The 26,034-nt window shown below is 41.2% G+C and overlaps 1 protein-coding gene across 5 annotated transcripts in view; it reads left to right on the forward strand.

Annotated features, from left to right (window-relative positions):
• LOC122536622 overlaps positions 1–26,034 on the forward strand; it is a 52,876-nt gene that overhangs the window by 11,869 nt on the left and 14,973 nt on the right. Inside the window, exon 5 of one of the 5 annotated variants that reach the window (XM_043669111.1) lies at positions 5,122–7,200. In XM_043669111.1, the coding sequence (XP_043525046.1) occupies positions 7,017–7,200 (184 nt within the window). In that variant the 5' untranslated portion in view covers positions 5,122–7,016. Of the gene's footprint in view, positions 1–5,121; positions 7,201–12,883; positions 14,777–17,991; positions 18,445–26,034 lie in introns of those variants that run through there. The other 4 variants (XM_043669114.1, XM_043669112.1, XM_043669113.1 and 1 more) reach the window with 4 other exon arrangements.

Raw genomic sequence — 26,034 nt, forward strand, 5'->3', positions numbered from 1 at the left:
CACCGGAGAAACTTCGTCCTTTGATATTTTCCTCCCCCTCCTTTCTACCCTTCTGTCCGCCAACTATCTTCTGTTTTCCTAAATGCTTTTCAACGCGTTCGAAGTCGTGCAAATCGAAGACTACCGTTTTTCCAGATGGCTTGCTAGAATGATTTTTGTAACACTAAATTACGTGCATTTGTAATGTACAAGGGGGCATCGTACTTCAATTTATTCAAAATTGTTTATAATTGCTGGTAATTATAACGAACGTAGGTAGGGCGTTGCATGATATAATGCATCGGTGTGAGAGGAATAATAAAATTTCGCAAGAAGAAATTCTCGAGGATAGAGGCAGTTGACAATCGTCGGATTGTTGTTCGAATAATTCGGGATAATTCACACAAATTAAACTTCTTGTTGCTTCTTACGAGAATTTATAAAATGGAGAAGGAAGTTTCTCAACTGATTGAAATTATGGGTCATTAAACTTTTATATACTATACTTGACTGTTTCAAACGAATTAAAGAAATACAATCAGCAAAATTCCATGCTAAATACCATTTAAACAGGATCATTATTTCCAATGTTATATCATTTTATTTGAAGCGATGCTTCGCTCACTATTTTATAAACAAATGAGCTGTAGTAAATGATATAAAAAATGTTGTCGAGGGCAAAGAGTTCGCATTATTTAGTTATAATTATCATAGTTATAGTTATATTATATAATAAATATATATATTATAATTTATTATATACTAAATATATATATTTTATAATTATATATATAACTATAATTATACTATATAATACATACTATATAATTATATATAATTACAGTTATAGTTTTATATATATATATATATATATATATATATATATAAAATTATTATTTAGTAACAAAATTCCCGATTTAACAACGTTCGTGTTCTGACACCGATTTCTGACTCATTCGGTCGTTCGTTCCTCCTCGTGCACACGTACATATGTATGTACGTCTATTTGCATCGGCCACGCACCAATGCCTCTTCTTCCTCCAAATCTTCGACTCTTAATTCCTCTTCATTTGATCTCTCTTCTCTCTTAATCCTCGTGCACGTCTCTTTGAGCTCCCCTTTTTTCTAGGATTCCATGCCTTAATCTCTTTAGTTACTGACCCTTCTCCCTCTACTGGCTCTCCTCCTTAGCTACGAGCCCCCTTCATCCCACGGATGAAGAACACTTCTTCTAAATCCCTCTCTTTTAATTCTTGTCTATTTAGATCTTTCATCGTCCTCTCTCCGCCGAGTCTCTCGAGTTCTCGTATCTTTTGATCTGCCCTCTAAGGCCCCTAATCTACCTCTTTGTGCCCTTTCTCGATCCCTTTCTTCCTCTCCTCGATCAAGTCTTTATTGTACAATTCGAATTTTGTCCAACTCTTGGCACTATTTTGCAACGATCATCAGATCGTTCGTCGGTGGAGCATCTTTTCGTTTTCCACGTTTCACTCGGCAGTGCCCCCGTGTGTTTCTTTCAATTCCGTGCCCTCTCGAGCTCTTCATCTTCCAGATTTTGTTCCCCTCAAAGTCCTCTTCCTCAGATTCCCATCCCTTTAGCTTTCCCGCGACTCGATTCCACTTGCTTTCGATGTTTTCCTTCAATCTCCCTTTCATCGTCCATTTCTCCCTCTTTCTCTTTCCCGGTGCACTCGTTAAATTTCTCGCTTCTCCGTTCAACGACATCGCTTTGTTTCGACATTGTCTGCCTTTTCTGTTCTCCTTTATCTCTGCTATCGCAAAGTTTCTCCTCTCTTTCTCTTCGAGATTCTTTCCTCGTTTCCCGATGTTTCATTCACCTTTCTAATTAAGCTTCCCCGGACGCGTGTTTTCGTCTCTGCTTTCCCTTCGATATCTCGTCATTTTGCGTCTTCTCTTCTTTTCGCACTTTATCCTCCATCTACAAATTGTGTCATTCGTACGTTTCTTTTTTACTTTGCTGCTTATTATATATGATATCTTAATAAACTAATTGATATTTTGTTATCCCGCAAACGCCTATTTCTTTCATTCGGGATTCTGCCAATTATAATTTACCATTCCTCGATCTTTTCTCTCTCGCCTTATTTTTAAATCCTACTTTTCTCACACTCTCACACTCTCATTCTCTTTTAGAATTACACGCTCTCTTCTTCGACAATCTCACCGCGTCATTCGTACATTTCTCTTTCACTTCAATTCGTCACTGTCGTATTTCGATGTTACCCTTGAAACCTCTGTTCTCTTCATTCCCAAACTTCGAATTCCGTCTTCCGATTTTAATCTACAGCCACCCGCCAATCCCCCTTATTATCAATCGCTCTCCATCCTTTCTTCCACTCCTCCATCTACACGTCCACCTCTCTTCTTTCTCTTTATCCCAATCTCTCCATCTCTCACCTCGCAGTTCCATCCACTCGTCCCGCTTTGAACCTTCACTCGCGTGTCTCTCTCGTTCCTCGGTCCATCTGCCATCTCTTCCTCCGAATCTGCTCCTCGTGCAGCCATACACAACCGAAAAAGTAACGCAGCAGCCCACAAACGAACGAAACGACGATATGCACCTGTGCTTTCATCCTCTCTGCCCCAGACCTCTTCCTCTTTGATGTCACAGACTTACTCGTGTACCATACACACATACATACAGATAGATAGATAGATAGATAAAGAGAGAGAGAGAGAGAGAGAGAGAGAGTACACGACCACAGCCAAAAACGGTCTTCAAAGCACAGATTTACGTTCTGGCGACGCTCAACAGCGTGAATGTTTCCCCATTCCCTGTGTACATCTCCCGTTGGGAAGCGCGAACGTTTCGGCCCACGGGCGAACGCTTTAACCTCTTGCGCTGGAATGACGTGCCACGCACATCGATAACTTTTTGTCACAAAATTGCAATATTTTCTCAGTTTAGAAATAGGCAAAACAAACAATAAATTTATTACTTCTCAGTAATTTCTATCCAGCGATATCATACCGACGTGTTCAAAAAGAAAGCAACGTATTACTGTATACGGTTTCGGTCACTCGTTATAGTCCGCAATCAGTTGCCAGCGCAAGTGGTTAATCTTTTGCGCTTGAATGACGCACGTCGAGAATATTTTTGTCCCAAAATTGCAATATTTTTTCAGTTTTAGGTAGATTTAAGTATAATCCAGGAAAAATGAATAATAAATTTATTACTTCTCAATAATTTCTATCCAATGATGTCCTACCGACGAATTCAAAAGAAAAAGAAAACGACGTATTACTGTATACGGTTTCGGTCACTCGTTATGGTCCGCAATCAGTTGCCAGCGCAACGTGGTTAATCTCTTGCGCTTGAATGACGCACGTCGAGAATATTTTTGTCCCAAAATTGCAATATTTTTTCAGTTTTAGGTAGATTTAAGTATAATCCAGGTAAAATGAATAATAAATTTATTACTTCTCAATAATTTCTACCCAATGATGTCCTACCGACGAATTCAAAAGAAAAAGAAAACGACGTATTACTGTATACGGTTTCGGTCACTCGTTATAGTCCGCAATCAGTTGCCAGCGCAACGTGGTTAATCTCTTGCGCTTGAATGACGCACGTCGAGAATATTTTTGTCCCAAAATTGCAATATTTTCTCAGTTTTAGGTAGATTTAAGTATAATCCAGGTAAAATGAATAATAAATTTATTACTTCTCAATAATTTCTACCCAATGATGTCCTACCGACGAATTCAAAAGAAAAAGAAAACGACGTATTACTGTATACGGTTTCGGTCACTCGTTATGGTCCGCAATCAGTTGCCAGCGCAAGGGGTTAACAATCACGTCAGGCGTAGAAAAAAAATTTATGAGACGATGAAAGTCAAGTAATCTATAGCGAAGAGCATAAATGTTCGAATAGACAATGAAGGATTGCCGACAATTGACACACAACTTCGTAAAAGAGGATCACACGTATAACGATCCACTTGGTTTCCGCTTTAAACAGCGAAACTTCAGCTTTGAGAAGGTTTAGGTTAGGTTTGGGTCGTTGTATACGGCTCGGTCACTCGTTATGGTCCGCGAGCCAGTTGCCAGCGCAAGGATTTAATCGACCGTCCCTCGGAACAGCTCGCGAGGAAAACACGCTCGAAACGCGAAGATTCAGCATCACCCGCGGTCGACCTGCATTTTTCGACCTGTCGAATTTTTCAACGTTCGCTGCAACACCACTCTCTGTAAACCGGGGGGTTGTTTTCCACCCTCTTCCCTCTTTCTTCCTTTTTTTTTTCTTTTTTTTTTCCCTTCCCCGTTCACTTTTCGCCCGGCAGGGTTTCAATTTCACGGGCGTAACGCGCGAGCCCTTTGAGCGCGCACGTTCACTCGATTTCTCTTTGCTAATGTTTTCCACGGGTGGTATCGCGGTTGTTTAACTCTTTGCGCTGGATACGATCTTCCCCCCCCCCTTCCTCTCCCCCACCCGTTTTCCTTTCTCTTCTTCATTTTTTCTCTTCTTTTCTTTTTTTTTTGGTTCCCTTTTTGCTTGATTTTCATTTCGCGGACACGCCGGTTGGTAACCAAGTGCCTTTTGAAACGAAGTCCTGATTTTTTTTTTTTTTTTTTCGTTGGCTTTGAACACGCGAGATGGACGAACGCGAACGTGGAAAACGAAGCGGACACGCGCGCGGTTCAAGGGGATATTTTTAATTGCTTCGCCCGAAATAATGTTACGCGCGCGGAGAACCCGGCGGTTGCCGCTGCGTTTGATGCTCGTTGTTTGATCTTTCGCAAGCATTGCGATTCCTGGTTGCTCGCGAGCACGGAAATCAGATTTGGCCTGGAGATTTCAGACTCTGTCGCGCTCGCCCGAATCTTCGTTTCGTTTCAAACGACAGCGCCGGTAAATAACATTTCGTTGTCTATCTTTATTTATCTCCGAATCTTGGTCCCTCCCCTTTGAATTTTAACCTTCCATTGAATTTTTGAACGTCGCAGTCGAACCGACTATGAAATCGCGATTAAATTAAACGCACACGGGAGCTGTGTAAAGATATAACCGAAACCGATTTTTCACGCGTGCGGAATAATAATAATGATAATTGTACGCTCGTTTGTACAGAGGAATTCGTTGCTCGAAACGTTAATGAATTTTCCTTCATTTTTCACAGAGACACGAACCAAAACTGAGGGGACCAACTGAGAGACTCGAGAAGAAACGTACTTGATTGGTGAAAATTCATTTTGGCGGAAGTATCGCAGTGTCGCGTGGAGGATACCGGAATATTCGAATCATCTTCCAGAAGAAGAAGAAGAAGAAGAAGAAGAAGAAGAAAGAAAGAAAAAAATCGAAGGAAGACGAAGGTTAACTTTAGAATCAAAGATCTACGAAGCTTGTAAAGTCGATCTACGAACGAAACACCACGAAGATTTCCAAGATTTCCAATCCAAGTCTCGAAGATCAGCAACGCGACTCTGATTTCCCTCAAGAATCATCCGCGAAAGAGATAAATCCGAAAAGGATCCAGCGCGAATCGTCTGGTGAACGTTTAGCCAAGTTCGGATCCAGCGAAAGTCTCTCCCCCCTTTATTTAAAGAAAAAAAAAAAAGAAAAAGAAAAAAATAGCTTGGACTCTCGACGGGGGCGCGACAAGATCTCGCGGCGCGAATAAATACTTGCGAGTTCGAAGAGTCGAAGCGAGAGAAACAGAGAGGGGGGGAAACCGGAAGCGGGCGAATAAATTGAAAGAAAGAAACGCGAGAGAGGAGGGGGGAGGGAGAGGATTGAGAGCGCTGATAAACGCTTGAATAATGGGCAGGCAAATTGCAGCGGAGAAACAACGCGACGTGACAAACGAACGGATGATGCAAATTCAACGTTGGGATTTGGACGCGCGAACGCGCGACAATTCGATGGAAAGCGCGCAGTTTCCGCTGCCGGGGGCAGCCTCGCGGTCTTACGATCGAGCCGGTCGCCCGGCACCACTTCCGTCCAACCTGTCCTTTTCACGGGACCTTCACGCGCGCTGACTTTCCACGGAGCGAAGAGTTTCCGAGGAATTTTCTTATCTTTGTTGGCGCAGATTTTTTGAAGAAGAAGACCAGGGGGGGGGGGGGGGGGAGAAGAAGCTGAAAATTGAACGACAGAGGCGCGGCGCGGAGAATAACGGTGGACACGTGGAGGGAATTTCAGAAGCTCAAGAGGCGATATTTGCTTTTAAGAGCCGCGAGCTTGATTCTGACTGAAGAGAAAATTGAAGGGGGGGGGGGGGATCGTAACTCCAAAGGTGGTGTGTTAGGAATTTCCAAGAGAGGACGAGTGAAGAAAAGTCTTGGGGTTACTTGAAAAGGTTGGAATTAATTATTTTCAAGATCAAAGACACAGAGACATCTCAGATAAATAAAGAACTACGTTGAAGCAAGATCCAAGATGGGAACAAAACGAGCCAGGGTGAGTGGTTGAGAGACGCGAAAAAGTTGATGTCCCAGAGAGAAAGCGAGAGAGAGAGAGAGATTAAAAAAGGAGGACGAAGCAGCGGAGAAAGTTGGTAGGAAGAAAGATTCCAGGGCAAGCCCGCCCATAAAGAAGAAAATCTGAAGGAAGTTCAGACGCCGCAAATCCAATCTAAAAAGCTTCGCGTAAGATTAAACGCCACTTGAACGCCCTTTAGGGCTTTAAAACCCGCCCCTTAATGGCGCAATACGTTTCAACGCGTCCACCGCGGTCGTCAAGCGAAAGTACAAACCCCGGATGTGAAACGAGTCGCGGCTGACCGTAAAGTTGCGCCGAAACCGGGAGAGACTGTCGGTCCCGTTTCTCGTAAACTACAGATTTTCCCCTCGTGGCTGGTGACTTTCCCATTTCTCTCGAATGCAGCCGCGTGATCGACAGAACACAGTGAGCGTGACTTCGATTCCAAAAACGAGGCTTCAGAGTTTCGAAGAAGAAACGAAATGACACGAATTTGCAATTCGTTGCGATAGGACGCTTTCTTCTTGTTTTTTAAGTGAAGTGAAATATATATATATATTTGTAATTTATCGCGACTGTGAAACTATTAAATTAATGAAAATGATGACGAGTGCTGGCGTGAGCGTGGGTGGCGGGGCCGGGATGCTGAGGGCCAGGCGCAGGGATTGCAGCGTGAAGCCAAACAGGAAGCTCGACCGGAAGTCCTCGAGGGGGATGATTTACGAGAACGAAGAGCTGAGACTGAGGACTATTCACATTAACGCTGAAGTGGAGCAAGGTAAAGGGTTCAACCGATATTATCGGATTATTGTTTCGCCCGTAAGTCGGGATCACTTTGGGACTGTTTCTGACCGATTTCGCGCAGTTGAAACTCAGAGAAATTTGTGACGACACGTTTATTTCGAGTGGTTCTGGTACACACCACTTTTAATAGAAAACTGCCTGAAACGTGTCTCCTTTTATTAAAAAGAAAATACAACTACGAAAGAGAGATAATATTGTTTCACGATGAAGTCTAGCACACGTTGCGATTGAAATATTTTATCGAGAAACACAATGGACCGTGAGAGGAAGGTTGTATCACGTTTTATAATATCGTAGCAAAGGTTATGTAAATTTCATCCGAGACACGTAGTAGAACGAGAATTACGTTCGCATGCCGTGTTCTCAACAGAACGAAATGAACGAACATTCAAAAAAAAAAAAACAGAATTAACTGCCCGGATCGTTTAAAAATAATTCTCGCGTCTCTGAAAAAGAAAAAGGTCGAATAAAATCGCGAACGAAATGTTTTCAAAGAGCGGGAAAGAGAGGGGGGGGGGGGGCATGGATCCTTTACTAGATCGCTAGGGAATTTTCACGGAGCGAACGTGGCTGACCTGGTTGGTTCTTTTCTGCTACAAATAGACGCACGGGCGTCGAATCCGGTGCTATTTTCGAAACTTAGCCAAACGCGCCAACTTCGCGTCCGGCCGGCAGCTGTCGCGGTTCCATCTAGCCACTCTCGATCTCTCGCGAGAATTTCCCAACGGGTAAATAATTTTCATAAATACGCCGCGAGAAATATTAACGCCACGTGAAATATCTCGGTAGCAACTTCTACAGAACGATCTCACTTGTGCGAGACAGAGAAGGCGAAAAGAATAGAAACAGAACGCGTAACGCGAGTATTCGAAGAGCATGGTTCTTGTGCCGATGGAATTTTCGTCTCGAGCGGGATTACCGAGTGAAATTACAACGACGTTTGACGATCGCGAAGAGTGAGAAAATTCCAAAGATAACGATTCGATGGATCTCGTCGCTATATTGAACCTTTGACTGAACGACTCTGATGACGGTGAGTGCTCGTTTTTGTCTTCTCGCGAACAATCGCGCTTCTCAGCGCGGATACGAATTAAAAATTTACGACATCGATCTGGTGAACGTAGCAATTCTTCGCAAAGGAACAAACGCGCATTATGCATTGCCTCAGATTGAAATATATTGGTAAACGGGCTGATTATATAAGCAGAGTTAATGGTGTTTGTGGCACGGGAAAGATAGTCGAGTCATAAGAAAGATTTAGATGCTGCTCGTTGCGCGGCCCAGCAGCGTCTTCGAGGGAAATTTGTTAGACGGATAACGCAATGAAAACACCGGTAGTCCTTCTGAATTTATCAGCCACTTAATCATCCGTAATTTCGATAAAATTGAATAAAACTCTGTGTCGTACGAAACCTCGAAACGTCTAACCTTCGATTACAGAAGAAATATCAGAAACAACACGCGCAAAGGAAACTTTAAAATGGCAAGTTAATCGTGACCATTTTTTTCTTTTTTTAATCTGGTGAAAATTGAAAAAGATTACGCAACGAAGAAACTTGAACTGAAAGTTGTAACATAATTGTACGAAAATTGTATATCTGTAGGCAAGTATCGATTGAAGAGAATATATATTAATACGAAAGCTAACGAAACGTTTAGAACGTGCCGAATATTTTCTTACACCGGCGCGGAGTCGTTGAAAAGCCAGCTATTTTCTCGAAATTTGTTTATCCGTAGAGCCAAGAAAAGCTTTGTTTTGGCAGCAATGCTGCCGCCCACGGGGAACGTTCGCTCTAGGAAAGCTCTAGAAATCCAGATGTCGTCTCTGTACAGATTTTTGAAGGGCGGCGTTCGCGCTGGCGGGAGAAAATGTATTTTAAAAGTTAACTAAACATTAGATACTACATCTCGCGTGAAACGCTCGTGCTGAGCAACCTTTTAGTACGAAATTCAATAAGAAAATAAACGTCAATAGGGAAAATTTCGATCGATGCCTCTTTCTTTTTTTTTTTTTTTTTTTTTTTTTTTTTTGCAATTGAGAAAACAGAACTTTGAAACATTGCGTAGTAAGTTGAGTTCACTTCCTACTGAAATGAATCCGTGATTTATTTATTATATATTTAAAAAAATTTTTCTGTTGATTGAAACATACTAAATTTAATAAAATTAGTTTTCTTTTACATTTTAATGTTTTATTTAGAAAAAAGAAAAAAAAATAGATGGGAAGAAACTTTTGGCTTTGTATATCTGTTTAATTCTTTCGTGTGATGATTTTGTATTTTAACACTCTCAGTTAACAAAATTGTCCCTCTATTTCTATTAATAATTGGGACACTAAATAACAAAACTGTTACAATTTTGTAAAAAGAAATCGTACAACAATAACTCGGGCCTATTCTAAAGATTGAAGTCTCTACTCTCAAAAACGCGTCGTTCATTTCATTCCATGAATGTTTTTACACTATAATAGATTTGAAGATCAAAGCTTTCCCTTCGTGTGAACTTACTGTACGATTTTTCATCGCCAATTTCTTGAACTTTGAACATCAGATACTTCACTTGAAACTTCATTCAAACGTAATATTCAAAGTATTCGATGAAACGGTGAGAAAAAGGTCATACGTCAGATTTTCGGAGGTAGTTGTAAAGAGGAGGCTTCGATCTTCTCAATCCATCGTAGTTTCAATCAGGGAAAACAATTTTTCAACGTGCAATTTTCCTACGTACCGTGACAAGTACGTAGAGATAAAGGTAAAAATATTTTAGATGAAAAATTGAACAACTCGCTTTGGAAGTAGAGGCTTCGGGTTTTAAGATGATCCCGCGTTTCTTGTCATATGATCTCTTTTCTTCAAAACTGGTAACACAGTTCTATCCCGTAACTTTCACATTGAGATAAATTCACCGAGGTCGGCGGGATCTACTTGATGAAAATTCGAGGCGAGAATTTATTCAGAGTTCGAGTTTCCACCGGGGCCGTGCTATTTCTACCTGTACGAATCTCTTTCAAGGGGGAAAGGGGGGTTGATGAATATCGTCGACGTCAGGCGAACGCCAGACGCCCGTTGCGTCAGGCTGCGATTATTTTTAAGGCATTTTCAAACGCTGAAAAATTACAGATCACTCTGCAACGCGAACGAAACACGCCCGCGTCCTCCTAATCAACGGGTGGGATTCGTCATCGTGGAAGCTGCGCGTATTTCTCGCCTCTCGGAGGGAGAAAAGAAACACGCGTTGTTGCTACCTACAGATCGCGCTGACTGAAATTTGAGACATCGAGAGAAATTGATTTCTCTCCTCTCCGTCGATTGGCGGCTCAAGTGACGTACCGAGGCTGAAATTAACCTTTTGCCCTCGAGGCAAGCTTCTTTCGTATCATCTATCAGCAATTGATTTACGAAGCATCGTCACTTCAAACAAAATGACATAACGCTGGAAATAATCATTCGAATGGTATTTAACGCAAAATTTTGTTAAGTATATCTTTCCAACATTGTGTGGTGTCGTTTAAATTTAAAGCAATCGTCAACGTGTGCATTGCATTTGCTAGAGTTAATGACGCGTAATTCTAACCTCTGGGAAAATAACACACTCCAGCATTTTTCATAGACTGCTATTCTACACTATCATCAGAAATTTCTTTTTCTGGAATTCTACTCTTCGTTTTATGTTTGTTATATTATGGCTTTTATTCTATGGCGTCTGTATATTATACTATTACATCGCATCGTGCAACACCAAATGCATACGTTCGTTAAAATTATCAGCAAATTATAAAAAAGGACAAGTCCGAGCTGTTGGCTAGATTTAGGTACGACGTCCCCTCAGAAGAGTTAAATTGGAGTTGAGACGTCAGCTTTAAATATCTGTCTGTAGATCTGCAAATGGATTTAGCGGAGAACCTTTAAAGAACGATGGTTTCAATTAATTATCGTTTGAATTGTAATTGTCGTTGACAGGCATTACTGAAGAATTATGGAATATTAAGGAAGCCTTGAATGATTTCTGAAAGAAATACACGAACAAAATTCTCCCTTAGTTTTTCGTTTTCTTCAAACAAGCAAAGGATACGTTTAAAAAGGAAACAAATCAACACGTCGAACTGAAGTTTGTCTATCTGCTGTCCTCAGTCATCGATATCAAAAAATGAACTCAAAGTGAAACCAATACGAAAATACGAAGAAAAACACGAATTTTTCTTTTTTTTTTTTTTTTTATTATTGGTCGAAATGACGAAAGAAGGGAGACACTATTCCTAACTATTGATATCAAAGGCTCGCAAGGTAAATTAATCGCCACGGGCGAAAATTTCGGCAACGAGCGACCAGCGAAAACTATCCGAACTCAGTGGAACGCTGTCTTCCTAACTGGGAATTTTGACCGACAAGTTTCAAGTGGGTAAAACCACCAAGAAGCCGCTGAAACCACCCCAGAGAAGATCGTCCAAGACGAAACCTGAACGTGAACAGGCGTCGCTGAGCGAGACGCAACGAATCGACTCTCGTATCTTTACCTGAGATCAGGTCAATTTGCTTTTACGACGCAATAATTAGAAAGCTGTTCCCCTTCTTTCATCACTTTCATCACAATAATTAAGAAGAGATCTCTTGTATTCCATGTATTTTTGTTGGCTTTTGCAAAGAATATCTAAGAACTATATACTTGTAAAGGATATGTATATTTCTTCACACACAGTGTCGGCTGCAAATTCAAAGGCACTGCAGTTCGATAGCTCGCATAGAATCCAACTGTTTTGCGTTTTTACTTCCGAGTGTCGTTCATAGTCTTCAGATAGCATCCTGTATTCCTTCAATGGATCTTCTAGAAGATTCTTTCGTGTCTATTATCTGTTTTTTCCTCGTGAATTTTATTGTATAATTTTATTGTAATTCTTTTACAAGAATAAATTAACTCTATCTTTCAGCATCTTAATCGCTTACGCTGGCCAACTGGTTCGCGGACCATAACGAGTGACCGAACCCGTATACAACAATTCGTCGCTCTCTTTTTCTTTTTTAACTCGTCGGTGTATCACTATAGATAGAAATTATTAAGAAATAATAAATTTATTACTTATTTTGCCTTTGGATTATATTTAAATATACTAAAAAAATTCTCAACATTCGTAGCACGTCATTCCAGCGCAAGAGGTTAACCACTTGCGCTGACAACTGATTGCGGACCATAACGAGTGACTGAACCCGCATACAACAATTCGTCGCTTTCTTTTTCTTTTTGAACTCGTCGGTGTATCACTATAGATAGAAATTATTAAGAAGTAATAAACTTATTGCTTATTTTGCCTTTGAGGTTAAAACCAGTTGGTTTCACAGCGTTCGCCTCTAACTTTGGAAACTTTTGCTCAAAATTTTTAGCCAGCTGAAGCGGAATTTCGCTGTTGATTCGGATATTTTTCTTAACATTGTGTCACAATTCGCCAAAGAACCAACTCGGGGGATCTCGCGTGAGTTTTGACTTGAGTAATAAAAACAAATCGAGAGTCGGAAAAAAGCGCGAGATTTCGGTGAATTCGCATTGACGTTGAAAGATATCCGCGCGAGCGGCGTGCGATTCGGTGAGACAGGGAGATTCTGGTGGCCCTGTGGTCGCCACGTGACGACCGAATTTCCGTCGACGCTGGTCGTAGCCAGCAGCTACTACAAAAGATTTAAATAGTCGCGCGCGACGGAGAAAAGAAGGAGAGGGCTGGCGGGCTGCTTCGGCCAGCCGTCTGCCAGCTAGTTTTCTCCGGAGGCTCAAAACGACCGCCGTGTCCGCCCCTTTTCACTCAAACTTCCCCGTTTTCTTTCCCTCCTCCTTTTTCTTTCTATCTGTTCGATCCTCTGCCAAGAGACACGCCGATTTCGAATTTCGCTTGATCGAACGTCGATCGAACGTTCAACTTCGAGGTTCGTTTTTCGCAATTTTCTGAATCGAAGATTAAAATTCGTATCGTTGTAAATAGCAGTTGGAAATCAGATTGCCAGTGAAGGTTTCATCGGGTGGTGACAGAAAGAAACGGCGAAGTGTCGAAAAATGCGATTTCACGGTGATAATTTTACCAAGTTGACGGCCATTTTTGTGAGACAGTGAGACGGCGGTGATTGAATTTCACTGGAACTGATTGAAAAATCTGTTGGCGAAGAAGTGACGTAGAAAATCGACGACCCACGTTCCTTTTTCTCTCGTTTCAATTTTTTTCGAGCTCGTTCCACGCACGCGACGCACGCGGCGATAAAAATGCGACGCGACAGTTTTACACGCTGCTATTTTCGGGGGGGAAAAAACTTTGGAAAAGTGAGGCCGTCTCGGGGCGATACATAATATCGTTCGAGCAAAGTTTATGTACATTGAGGGAACATTTACTGCCGGGTGCAAGATTTTACTTCAGCTGTAAAGCAATCTCGCGCGACGCCGTGTAAACATACGATGTGGTCTAATGCGCGATGGTAAAGATGATATACTACTCGAGAGAAATGTCACTCTGGAAATTAGTTGAAAAATTCACTCACTCGCTCGGTGAAATTTTCCAATCTGCCCATTCTCGAAAGGAGAACAAAATCGGCTCTTTCCCCGAGAATATAAATATTTGACACTGGAGCTAACAGACTTTCCCTCTCCGTCGTCGTCTTTCTGAATGCTGAAATTACCCAGCGAGCAGTTTCCCGGAAATTTTCAGAGATCGAGGAAGGAACACAGCAACGAGGAGAAAAGGCCCGAGAATAGAACAACTGACAAGAACAGAAGCGAAGAGAGGAAGAGAAAAATTTAAAAAAAAAAAAAAAGAAAAAACGAGCAACACGGAGATTCGATCAAAGTGAGAAAAACGATCGTTCGAAAGAGAGACGAGAGACAAGGTTGCTAAATCGATTACTGTTGAAAAGAGAGTGAAAAAGATCGAACTAACTGCGAAAAATGAAAAAGAACGGCCATCGGATCGTAGAAATCGCTCTCCGTAGAAAATCAACTGTTTTTCAACTAGAAACGACCACGGGGAGAGGATAGGGAAAAGAAGAAAAGGAAAAAAGAAGAAACGAAGAGAAACCAGAAAAGAAGCGATGGTGCAACACGATCGGGGAATTTGGAGCAAGGACGGCGAGCGTCACAAGATGGCACTGTTTCTCGACGACGCGCGAGACGAATGGATTGCAGGTTGGCCGAGATCACCGATCCAACTAGCCAATCGATCTTCGACGACGAGGGAAGCTGGCTTCGTTCGTTCGTTCGCCGAAAATCAGTAACGTCCTCTCTCTTTTTCTCTCTCTCTCTCTCTGCTATTTTGCACGCCTCGTGCCGAGCCATGTTTGTTGACGAAACGTTGCCTCGATTATTTAACGACTCTCGAAGAGGATAATTCGGAGGCGTTGCGATCGACGCGCGTCTGTCGAACGTAAATCAACGCCTTGGACGTCGAAACGTGAAATCACGTGGATGATTTGCCCGAACGGTGGCCAAGAGCTATAGCGCGAGAGCTTTGGAATGGAGAGATGGACAAAGGGGCACGATGCACAGAAGAGAAAGGGGAAGAAGCAGAGGCGAAGAAAAAGGGAGTAGGTTTCATACTGTGATTTCTTTTTTTTCTTTCTTTCATTCTTCCTTCCTTTCTTTCTTTCTTTTTCCTCGTTTCGTTTTTACATTACATTTCGAGGATAATCGCGCGGCGTAATGGTCTACTCGGCGTTGAAAGTAGTGGTATTATCGTAATGGAAACGAGTAGTATCAAGAAGAGTATAATGAAGCTACTATTGGAGTGGAATTAATACTGTTACCGCCGCGAGAGAATTCCTCTCTCTCGGTGGAAGGAAATACGAACGGATATCCCTTTATTCGATTTCTCTTCGCTCCGCTCGCTATATATGGCTGGATGATTTTTTTCTTTCTTTCCTTTTCTTTTCTTTTCTTTTTTTTTTTTTTTTTTTTTTTTTTTTTTTTTTTTTTTTTTTTTTTTTTTTTTTTTTTTTTTTTTTTTTTGTTTTTTCGTTTTGAGTAATTTTCCTCAAGCCTGTCATTAATCTGTTTTTTTTTTTCTTTTTCCTGTCATTAACATCGACGAAGGTTTTTAAATATCCTAATTAAATATCCCGCCCACCAATTAATTTACTACGCATTCGATCGTGCTCCTAATCATCTTTACGTGCCCAATTCCCTTAATTAAGTTACGAGCGATCGCAAACACGTGTCTCCAATTAACCTTTCGATCGCGTCAACGTTCTCTCGTCGATCTGTGTGCTTTGTTCCTCTAAATGACACTTTGCCAACGATCCCTCATTATCAGTACGTAATTAGAATTCAACTTTTTCTCTCTCTTTCTCTTGCATCCAACAATTTTTGTATATTTCCAATTGAATTCCCACGAAAATCGATCGAGTCAATCTCTCGTCTTTCGTTTGTTGTTGAAAAATACTTTATTGAATAAATGAAGCTCGCGTTCTTTTCCGCTGATTGAACCAGTCTAGAGAAATCGGTGTGCCGTCCCGTGACTATGAAAAATAGTTGAAATAAAATTTCATTGTTTCGCGGGGCGAGAAGAGGAAAAGAAGAAGAAGAAGAAGAGAAGAACCGTCTTTCGAACTAATTCGGAAAAAGCCAGCGGAGGGAGGGAGGACGCTTGAAACTGAAAGAAGCCAGGAGGCTTCGCTTCTCGCGAAGACGCTTTATGGAAAAAGTTTTTAATATTCTCTCTCTCTCTCTCTCTCTCTCAGACTAGCCCTCTGTTTCGTTGCTGGCGATGAACGGGACGATGAACAAGAAGAAGAAGAAGAAGAAGGAAAGCACCGGGGGCGGGAAAAAAAAGAAAGAAAAAGAAAATACAAGGGAGGGGGGAGAGAAAGGAAATGGAAAAAACGAAGACAGGATAATGACCACGGGGCACAGGTGGATATGATTCTCGCTGATAGAATTCATGAGCACGGTTTCCCGGTTTTTTCTTTCGTCGCTGGTTTCCTTCTTTTTCTCTCTCGTCGAGAGAATACCATCGAGAGAGTATAATAATCTGAGAGACGAGTGGGATGGCGGCGGAGGAGGAGAAGAAGGAAGGCGAGTGGATGAAAGAGCACACCGGAATCATCGTTTGTCCCTCGATATTAAATTCCGCTATGCAGATTTTTTCCAACCCCTTTCGCACGCGCCGGGATTCTTCACCGTCGATGGATGTTCCGCGGATCCGTTTGTCTTCCTTGCCTTTCGACCGCTCTTTGAATACGCCACGCTCCGAATACCGATACCGCCGCTCTAGTGTTTGGACAGATACTCGTAAATTTGGTTCCCTCTCCTTGGAGAGAGTAGGTCCTTTCTCTCTTTCGTTGCCTGGTTATTTATCGAGGTTGGATTCTCTTTTTCCTTTTCTTCCTTTTTTTTTTATGTTGCGTTGAAGTTGAACCTCCGTAACGAAGCATCGAAAGGATGTTAGAAAAACAGCTACGTTATTTTTTCGTTCGTTGAGAAAAGTTATCCTTTCAGTGTTACGAAATGTCGTTGCTCATAATTTTGCGAATGATTATTCTCGATTATTATTTAATGCGTGTTTTCAATGTATTATCGTTATCGGTGTTCCTCATCGATTCTTGAAGTAGAGGCATTCTGGTTGTTACGTTTTCAACAATATCCACAGAGTGAGTTATCCGCGAAATCTTGCCGTCGAAATAACAGGGAGGAGAATTCCGCGAGCGAGTCACGTTGTAATTATATCAGAGTTTTAATGTAATTATCTGCAGTAATTAACGTTATTGGAGCTTATTAAACGAAAGTAGTAATAGCAGAGCTGCTCCTGCCGCGCTGTAGTTTCGCCAGCATTAACGAAAATTTATTTCGTCTCGAGGAAGGAATTGCGCGATCCGCTTGAAAGCTGGATGAACCTTCTCATTTTGAAACAAAAAAAAAAAGAAAAAAAAAGAAAGAAAGAAAGAAAAAAACGCCCAGCCAGACTTTAGTTAGTTATCCGCTGATTAACGTCCGATAGTTATTATAAGTATTATATATAGAGAAGAAAACTTAAAAAAAGAAATTTTAGTTTTTAAAATTCTACGTACAATATTATACTTGAATTTAGTTAATTCTAGACGTGATAGAAAGGAATTACTATTACAAGAAATATAATATTTTCAAACTCGATTTTCTTGAACACGAAGGCTTCAATGAAAAAATTTTCTTTTCTCTTTTCTCACGTAGAGTTATCTTTTATGGTTGCTCCGTCAATCTTATTATTTTGTAATACTTATTATATATATATATATATATATATATATATATATATATATATATATATATATATATATATATATATATATATATACATTTATTATTTAATAACCTTATACAGTAAAATGTTACCTACTTAAATTTGTTATTTATATATTATATATATATATATATTTACATAATATATAATTGATATTATATACATATATATTCACTTACGTACAATACGTATATGATATATTATATTATTGTATGCAATATTATATTATATTATTATATATGATATTATATTATATTGTGTTATATATATTATATACGTATTATATAACAATACTACTAATACAACATCACAAAACTTTACTTTATTACCGTACACTCATCGTGCGAAGAGGAACAAAGTCTTCTTAACCTTTGACCGCGTGAAAAGTCCCAACGAAGAATCAGTTTCTAAGAAGACGGACAGATAAATTAATTTTCAACTTGCTCTTTCGCCATTAAAAGAGGCGAGATCCTTTTCACCAAACTACCAGAGAAGAGAGCGAACCGCACACGCCTGTTTTCAGCGGTAAGCACAGAAGAAGGAGCTACTAAGAGCCTGAGAGCAGCAACAACGAAATAGTTTAACAAACAAAAGGGGTCGTAAAAAGCAGCGGGATGGAGAGAGAAAAAGAGGGAAGAATTCCAGTGGGAAGAGCACCGAGGAAACTTTCGCACTAGCGGCCAGCCAAGCCGGTGCACTCGCGTTGCGAAAGCACGTGACTGCACCAGCAAAATTAGCATGTGGCAGGGGAAGGAAGCGAGCGGTCCGGCGCCGAGAATCGTCGTGAAACGCGAGTTGACAACGCGACAATGAACGACGTTTTCGAGCGAGAGGGTGCCGAGTGTCGACCGAAACAACGAGTTCCCAAAAACGATGCCCGATCGATGAGATACCGCGACGTTCTCCCGTCGTCGTCGTCGTCGTCTCCACTCTGTCGGTTGTTGCTTGGACACGTTGCTTGAACACGACGAATGCAAGACAGTGAGTAGTTCACGGGTCTGTCTGATCTGTTGTTCGAAGAAAATGAAAGAAGAAAATTAACCACTTGCGCTGGCAACTGATTGCGGACCATAACCGAATACAATAACCTAAACCTAAACCTCCTCAGAGTAGAGGTTTCTCTCTTTAAAGTGAAACCAAGTGGATTATACGTGTGATCCTTTTTTTACGATGTTGTGTTGCAACTATCGGCAATTCTTCATTGTCTATTCGAACATTTATGCTGTTCGCTATAAATTGCTCGACTTTCATCGTCTCATAAATTCTTTTCTACGCCTGGTGTGATTTTTCACCAATTGCGCTGGCGCAACTGATTGCGGACCATAACGAGTGACCGAACCGTATACAATAACCTAAACCTAAACCTCCTCAAAGCAGAGGTTTCGCTCTTTAAAGTGAAATCAAGTGGATTATACGTGTGATTCTTTTTTATTTGTGTGTCAACTATCGGCAATTCTTCATTGTCTATTTAAACATTTATACTCTTCGCTATAAATTGCTCGACTTTCATCGTCTCATAAATTTTTTTTCCACGTCCCTTTTCTGGCGTGATTTTTCACCAATCGCGCTGGCAACTGATTGCGGACCATAACGAGTGACCGAACCGTATACAATAACCTAAACCTAAACCTCCTTAGAGTAGAGGTTTCGCTCTTTAAAGTGAAATCAAGTGGATTATACGTGTGATCCTTTTTTATTTGTGTGTCAACTATCGGCAATTCTTCATTGTCTATTTAAACATTTATACTCTTCGCTATAAATTGCTCGACTTTCATCGTCTCATAAATTTTTTTTCCACGTCCCTTTTCTGGCGTGATTTTTCACCAATCGCGCTGGCAACTGATTGCGGACCATAACGAGTGACCGAACCGTATACAATAATACGTCGCTTTCTTTTGGAACACGTCGGTATAATATATCACTGGATAGAAATATATCGAGAAGTAATAAATTTATTATTCGTTTTGCCTGGGTTACATTTAAATATACTGAAAACCGAGCAAATGTTGTAATTTTTCAAGAAATTCTCGACGTGCGTGGCACGTTATTCCAGCGCAAGAGGTTAACTCCTAAGGTTAGCTCCTAAGGGAAGCTGGAGCTAGCCAACTCACAGAGAAACAGAAAAGTCTTACATCCGCGTGTCTTTTTTTATTTTCTTTTTTTTTTTACGAGTTTGTGCAAACGTAAGTGTAGAAAGTATCCCGTGGAAAATTACGAGTTTCCAAACTCTGGTAGCAGTTCTAGCGTTAATGTCAGTACGGAAGAATTCGTGGCGGATGAAAATAGTGCGCGGCGCGTGTAGTTGCATTCTCTGCTACTGACGCATACGCGATGTTGCATCGACTCGATAGTCCGAACGATCCCGTGTTGACATAACTGTTCAGTTTCTGCGCGTTTAGCGAAAAATAGCTTGGAGTTCCGAGAGCAAGCGAGTTATTACTCGTCGCGTGAATGTGTATTTTCTCTCTCTCTCTCTCTCTCTCTCTCTCTCTCTCTGTTTTTCATCTCGTCCTTTGAAATTTCGCGAGAGCTCTATTATCAAGCTTTCTTTATTGCTAAATTCGAGACGAGAGTTGGCAAATTGCTCTGTCAATTTGCCCTGTCAAAAATTCGTCCGAAACGGTGGGTGCGAAATTGGTTGGTACCGTGCTTGCAGAGTGCTTGATTAGGTTTCGTTAATTGTCCCCAGGAGGAACGTTCGTGTAGAGGAGTCAGTAAATTAAAGGTCTTTGTAGTCGCTCCCCGCGCGAGCAAAAGCGCGACTGTAATCTTGCCGAGTGCGAGGAAGCAGTAATGGTATTGTAACACTGACTAATTTCACTGACAATGGTAATGGGAGGCGAAGGGGGGGGGGGGCAGGGTGGAGAGGGCTTTTTCTCCTCTGACGTGATTACTCATTAAATTGCAGACGCGAGTCACGTGATTCGCATTAAATCACTATTATCGTTGTCGTACAACCCGACTCTTGTCTTAATTCCTCTCGCGTTAAACGACGATTTTTCTTCTCATTCTGATCTATTTCGTTCGACGTTCCGTTGACAAACAGCTGCGCCTGTTAATGAATCCCTTTGAAGAGGTACTTGAAGTGGTACTCTTCAGTCGGCCCTCAAAGAGGAAATTAACTTCGATTAAATCGTTGTTCATTCGAAGCGGTTGAACGACAAAATTAATTAAGAGCGTAATTGTATCTTTAGAACGTAAAATTAATTGGATTTCGAGGAATTTTGCAAATGAATATTTCCACGAATACAGTTGAAAAAAATGAATGGAAGTTCCTTTCACAAAAAAATTGCAAAATAAATATTTCACACGTCCATTCCATTTTGCGAATATTTGCGCACCTAAATTCCTCTCTGTTGAAGTACGCGAAATGTAACGTGCAACGCGAATGTTTAGAAAGATCGGGAATTTCCAAAGGGAGAGAACTGAGAAAGGAGTCTTTAGAAAAGAGTTCACAGACTGGTGAACCAGATCTGGCAGGAAGCGGGAGTGCTAGCGAGTGGAACGAGGTGCCGGTGTCGCCGTTTCGTCGTCTTTAAGGGCGCATCAATTACCCATTTGCCGACAAAAGCGGGCTGAAATAGCCGGCTCGACCCCGAAACCGCGCGTAATTTGCCGGCTCGTCGACGGAAAAATCGCCCGCGGTGATCGCGGGCGAACGTGTTCGCGCTATTTTCACGTGCGCCGGTTTCTCGTCCTCCTCTACCGGCTGCAAAAACCCGTTGTCAGCCTTTGGGAACCGAGCTCGCCCGCTTGGAAACGAGCTCGCACAGCCTTCGGCCTTGCTTGAACCGCAGGTTGCAATTCAACCCTCTCCTCGTCCCTTCGTTCTTTTCAATTCGGCGCACGATCACGCCTCACGGCCGTAAGCTAAAAACGCGCGGCAAACGTCGCCCGAGTTTCACCCTCGTGAATTCCGCCAAGGTTGTTCCGTAGATTTTTATACGCCAGTCCGAAAACGAGTCGACATTTCGTCACGCGTTGCACTGAAATCCTCTCTTTGACTTTCTTTGTTCGTGTTTCACGGCATGGATCGCGTTCGTTTTTTCACCTCGTGAATCGGCAGTCGAAAGTCGAATAATTAGCGAAAATTATATTATAATTTATACTGTATAACATATAATATATTTATAGTTATAAATGTAAAACAAAACTTGTAATATAATTGTATTATATTTATAATTACAAATGTAAAACAAAACTTGCAATATAATTATATTATATTTATAATCGCAAATGTAAAACAAAACTTATATTATAATTATATTATATTTATTGTATTAATTATATTATATTATAGTATTATAGTATTAATTATAGTATTATAGTAATTACTATAATTATAACATTATAGTAATTATATTATATTACAAATGTGCAGAGTGGAAAGAAAAGTTTGATGAATTCTGTACCTTCGATTTGATGGAAATACGTGTAAAAAAACTTGCAAAACTGACTTTGACCTTGAACTTCAATCACTCGCCACTTCAAAAGGTAAAACTTTTCCAACCATAAGTCGCAACCTAATAGTTCTCTTAAAAAGTGGCCAAAAGTTTTTCAATCATTTAATACTACGGACGCGTGCGTCTTAACAGCGATTTTTATACAATTTTCGTGTTAGGTTTCATTAACATTTGATTTATTATAATTGTAGCATCAGTGTGGGTCTGAATAATCAAATGATAGAATCAACTGTTAACACTGTTCGAAATATAAACATTACATAATATAGACATTCACGCATCCAGAACCGTAAAGTCGCTGTTAGGACGCGTTCGCAGTGTTGAACGATTAAGAAACTTTTTTCCCATTTTTCAAAAAAATTATTAGATTACCTACGATTTCTTGGAAAAGTTTTTACCTTCGTGATGAGTAGAATATATATATAAAATGTTCATTTTGAAATTCAAGATCGAAGTCAATTTTGCAGGTTTTTTACATGAATTTCCATCAAACCGATCATATAGAATTCATCTGCGATAGAATCACGAACAAAAAACTTTTCTTTCAATTCTGTACATTTACGACGAAATCGTAATAATATTGCTGATATTTCATTGTGGATTCATCTGTTTGCAACTCGTCTCGTCTAACGACTCCGTTTGCAGCCGCGTCCCGTCTATGTTAACGAGTTGTAAATTCGTCTGACACTCGCAACGTATCGCGTAAGATGATTTCGACGTGCCGCCTCTGTGACAAATTAACGTTAAAACAGAGCCGAGTTTGAATTTTAGATGAGATGGCTGTTGGTTCAGTGACTCGCGAGTCGCGCCCTTAGTCGAATTCACACGTTTGGTTCGCGTGTAACTCCGTTCTGGTTTTGCTTCTTCTCTTTGAATTTGAAACGCCGCAGGTACATGCACAGCTTTCTCAGAATCATCAGTTTCGAGGAAGTTTTCTTCGTTACTGATAACGATCGAAAAGGGAAAATCTCGCGAGATCAAATGATTATTGAAAGATCTTCATGTGATAGATTTAGTTATAAAAGAAATTTTCTAACGTTTTTCTCGCGCTTTGAATTTTGAATATTTTCAAGAAAAATGTGTCGTCATTTTGATTAGTCGCTACACGGTGTAAAAAGAAAAAAAGAAACAAACCTCCCCAAAGCAGAGGTTTCGCTCTTTAAAGTGAAACCAAGTGGATCGTTATACGTGTGATCCTCTTTTACGAATTTGTGTGTCAATTATCGACAATGTGTCAATTATCAATTGTCATTCGCTATAAATTGCTTGACTTTCATCGTCTCATAAATTTTTTTCTACCGACTGGCCCCTGATTTTTGACCCCTTGCGTTGGCAACTGGTTCGCGGACCGTAACGAGTGACCGAACCGTATACAATTATTTGTCGCTTTCTTTTTCTTTTAAGCTCGTCGGTATGATATCACTGGATAGAAATTATTAAGAAGTAATAAATTTATCATTCGCTTCGGGTTGCATTTAAATATACTGAAAACTGAGAATATGTTGCAATTTGGGACAAAAAAATTGCGATATTTTCTCAGTTTTAAATAATATTTAAGTCTTCGGTTTTAAATAAATTGCGATATTTTCTCAGTTTTAAATAATATTATACAAAGCAAATAATAAATTTAATTCAATAATTTCTATGCAGTGATATCACACCTACGAGTTCAAAAAGAAATCGATCAATTGTTGTACACTGGTTCGGTCACTCGTTATGGTCCGCGAACCAGTTGCCAGAGGAAGTGGTTAACAGGCGTCGATAATAAGCTACCTGCCGGTCGAACTGCAACTTCCAAGGAACCATCGCGGACCACAAGGAAATCACAAGGAAAATTACGCTGGGCTGCGACGTTTTCCGAAAATTCCAAAAATAGACGCGAAACACCAGGACATAAAATAAATAAAACCCACGATACCCAGGCGGCATTCAGTCCCCCACCTCCTATCCCCAGGCGCCAGAACAAACTAACAAACCAACATCCGGAGCCACGGCCACGGATTAAACGTGCCGGGTCAACGGTAATTTCGCCTTTTGACAAGTTTTCGCCCCCTCGCCGCGGCGTTTCGTTATCGTCCAGAGAACCACCGGCCCCATAAATTGCCCCGACTGCCAGACTCTCCTATTATCCCGTCGACGCGCATTTAAAGTTTCCCGCCAAAGTTCCCGCCCGTTCCTCGAGACCCGCCCACTCGCTCGTTATCATTATCATTATCATCGTTGTTACTGTCGTTATCATTACCCTGTTGTCATCATCGCGCGCCGTTATAAATTACGATCACAATTTCGCGTTTCTCTCGTCGACGTTTTGGACGGAAACTTTCGGAAACGAACGACGCGGCGCAGTTGGAAACTCGAAGGTGGGAAGATCGCGACGCGAGGCTTCCCCGTATACAGTGATTCCATCGAATTTACCGCGGCTAAATTATTTTGCCACGACCGAGCCGAATGTGTAACGTCGGGCCGCTGACTTGTCGGACAAGGGCTGCGTGCTCTCTGTGGCTTCTGCAAGCGCACCCCTCTCTCTCTCTCTCTTTCTTTCTGTCGTGCGTACGTGTGCATGTGTGTGTGTCGTGGTCTGAGGAAATTGGGTAATTCTGTTTCGAAAGTGGAGTTCCGCGAAAGAGAGGAACCCGGTGGAGGGTAGTAGTTTGGTTTGCAGTAACTTGGACGTTACATTGTTTTCTTTGGAATTGCGTTGCTTCCCTTCGAACAGCACCGACACGTGGCCCAGATTCCTTCCCTGGTCGACTCTGCTCTGTCGTTAAGTCGATTTCTTCATGACACTGTACATTTCGCAGCGGCTTTTCCCAAATTAATTTCCTAACAAAAGCTTCTCCCATCGCTAGAACACGAAATCCGTTTTAACGGGAGAGTTTCCCTTTCGAAAAATTACAGGCAGAAATTATAGACGAAAGTCGCTGCACTAGAGAAATTTACCAAGTGAATGATAAATAATTCAATAATTCGAGTCGTCGAAACAAAGACACACACACACACCTGTTGTTCTTTCCGACGAAATCAGCGAATAGACATTCTTCCCGGTTATGTTTGAAAGTGGGGTAAGCAAAAGCACTAGCAGTTGGCTCCGTGCACCGGGAAATCCCACGCTCGTAGTCAATAATGAACATTTGCGTGGCTGTACACGAACATTTTTCCTCTCTCGCTTCCCCCCGTTTCGTGTCACGTTTCTCGGAAGAAAGAAAAGAAATGCAAGCTCTAGGCAAGCGCAGATTGCAGATTGCACGGTAACGATTAAAGATTCAATGAAAGCTTGTCGTCCCGACATTTCGCGAACGCTTTTCCGGGAACTACGCCGGCAACTTCTTCTCGAGTTAAAAATACCGGCGATAGTAATTATTCAAGAGCGGGCAAAAGGGTATTTTGACACGGTCACGCTTGGCAACCGCGTCGTCGGCTACTGTACTACGGAACTCCGTAGCTTCGGAATACACGGTGACTCGATCGAACGAGATCCATTTTCGTGGTCGCATTTTAAAGACTGAAAGTCGCAGAACGGAAATTACGTACGTCGAGAATTTTTTGTAACACGAGAGTAAAAATTACAGCGAAAGGATTGGGAACTGTACGTCACGAATTTCAAAAATTTTTGACAGATATTTAAATTTAAAGCACCCGTCTCTAGGTCTCCGACGCTCCAGTTTATTTTCTCCTGTTGTGAATCTAACAGTTGCACTATAAATATACGAAAATAATTTACGAGAACAAAGCTGTATATTTGCGTCACTCTGTATATATTTGCTGTGACAAACAAGTAGCCAATGACTGAGATTGGAATTGATAAGAAACTTAAACTAAAAGTTAGGAAGAAACTTGACAAAAAAAAATTCACAGAAAGATCCAAGAAATCATAACCCATAAATTCAACACAGACAGATAAATCACTCGGGACAATTGAAACGAAAATTTCGAGACGCGACGCGTGTTGCTCGAAAGCTGGCGAGCCAAGATTTATCGATACGCCTTTTCCTGCTGGGACACCCTGTAGCACGGTTGCTCCGACGATATAATTTAGCGCCAAGAGAACAAGCCGCAGTGGCTGTAAAATTCGCGCGTGCAGGAATACCTCGAGGCCTGTCTGTCGCTC

This window comes from Frieseomelitta varia, unplaced genomic scaffold, assembly GCF_011392965.1.
Source record: "Frieseomelitta varia isolate USP_RPSP 00005682 unplaced genomic scaffold, Fvar_1.2 scaffold_856, whole genome shotgun sequence".
In the NCBI taxonomy this organism is placed as follows: domain Eukaryota; kingdom Metazoa; phylum Arthropoda; class Insecta; order Hymenoptera; family Apidae; genus Frieseomelitta; species Frieseomelitta varia.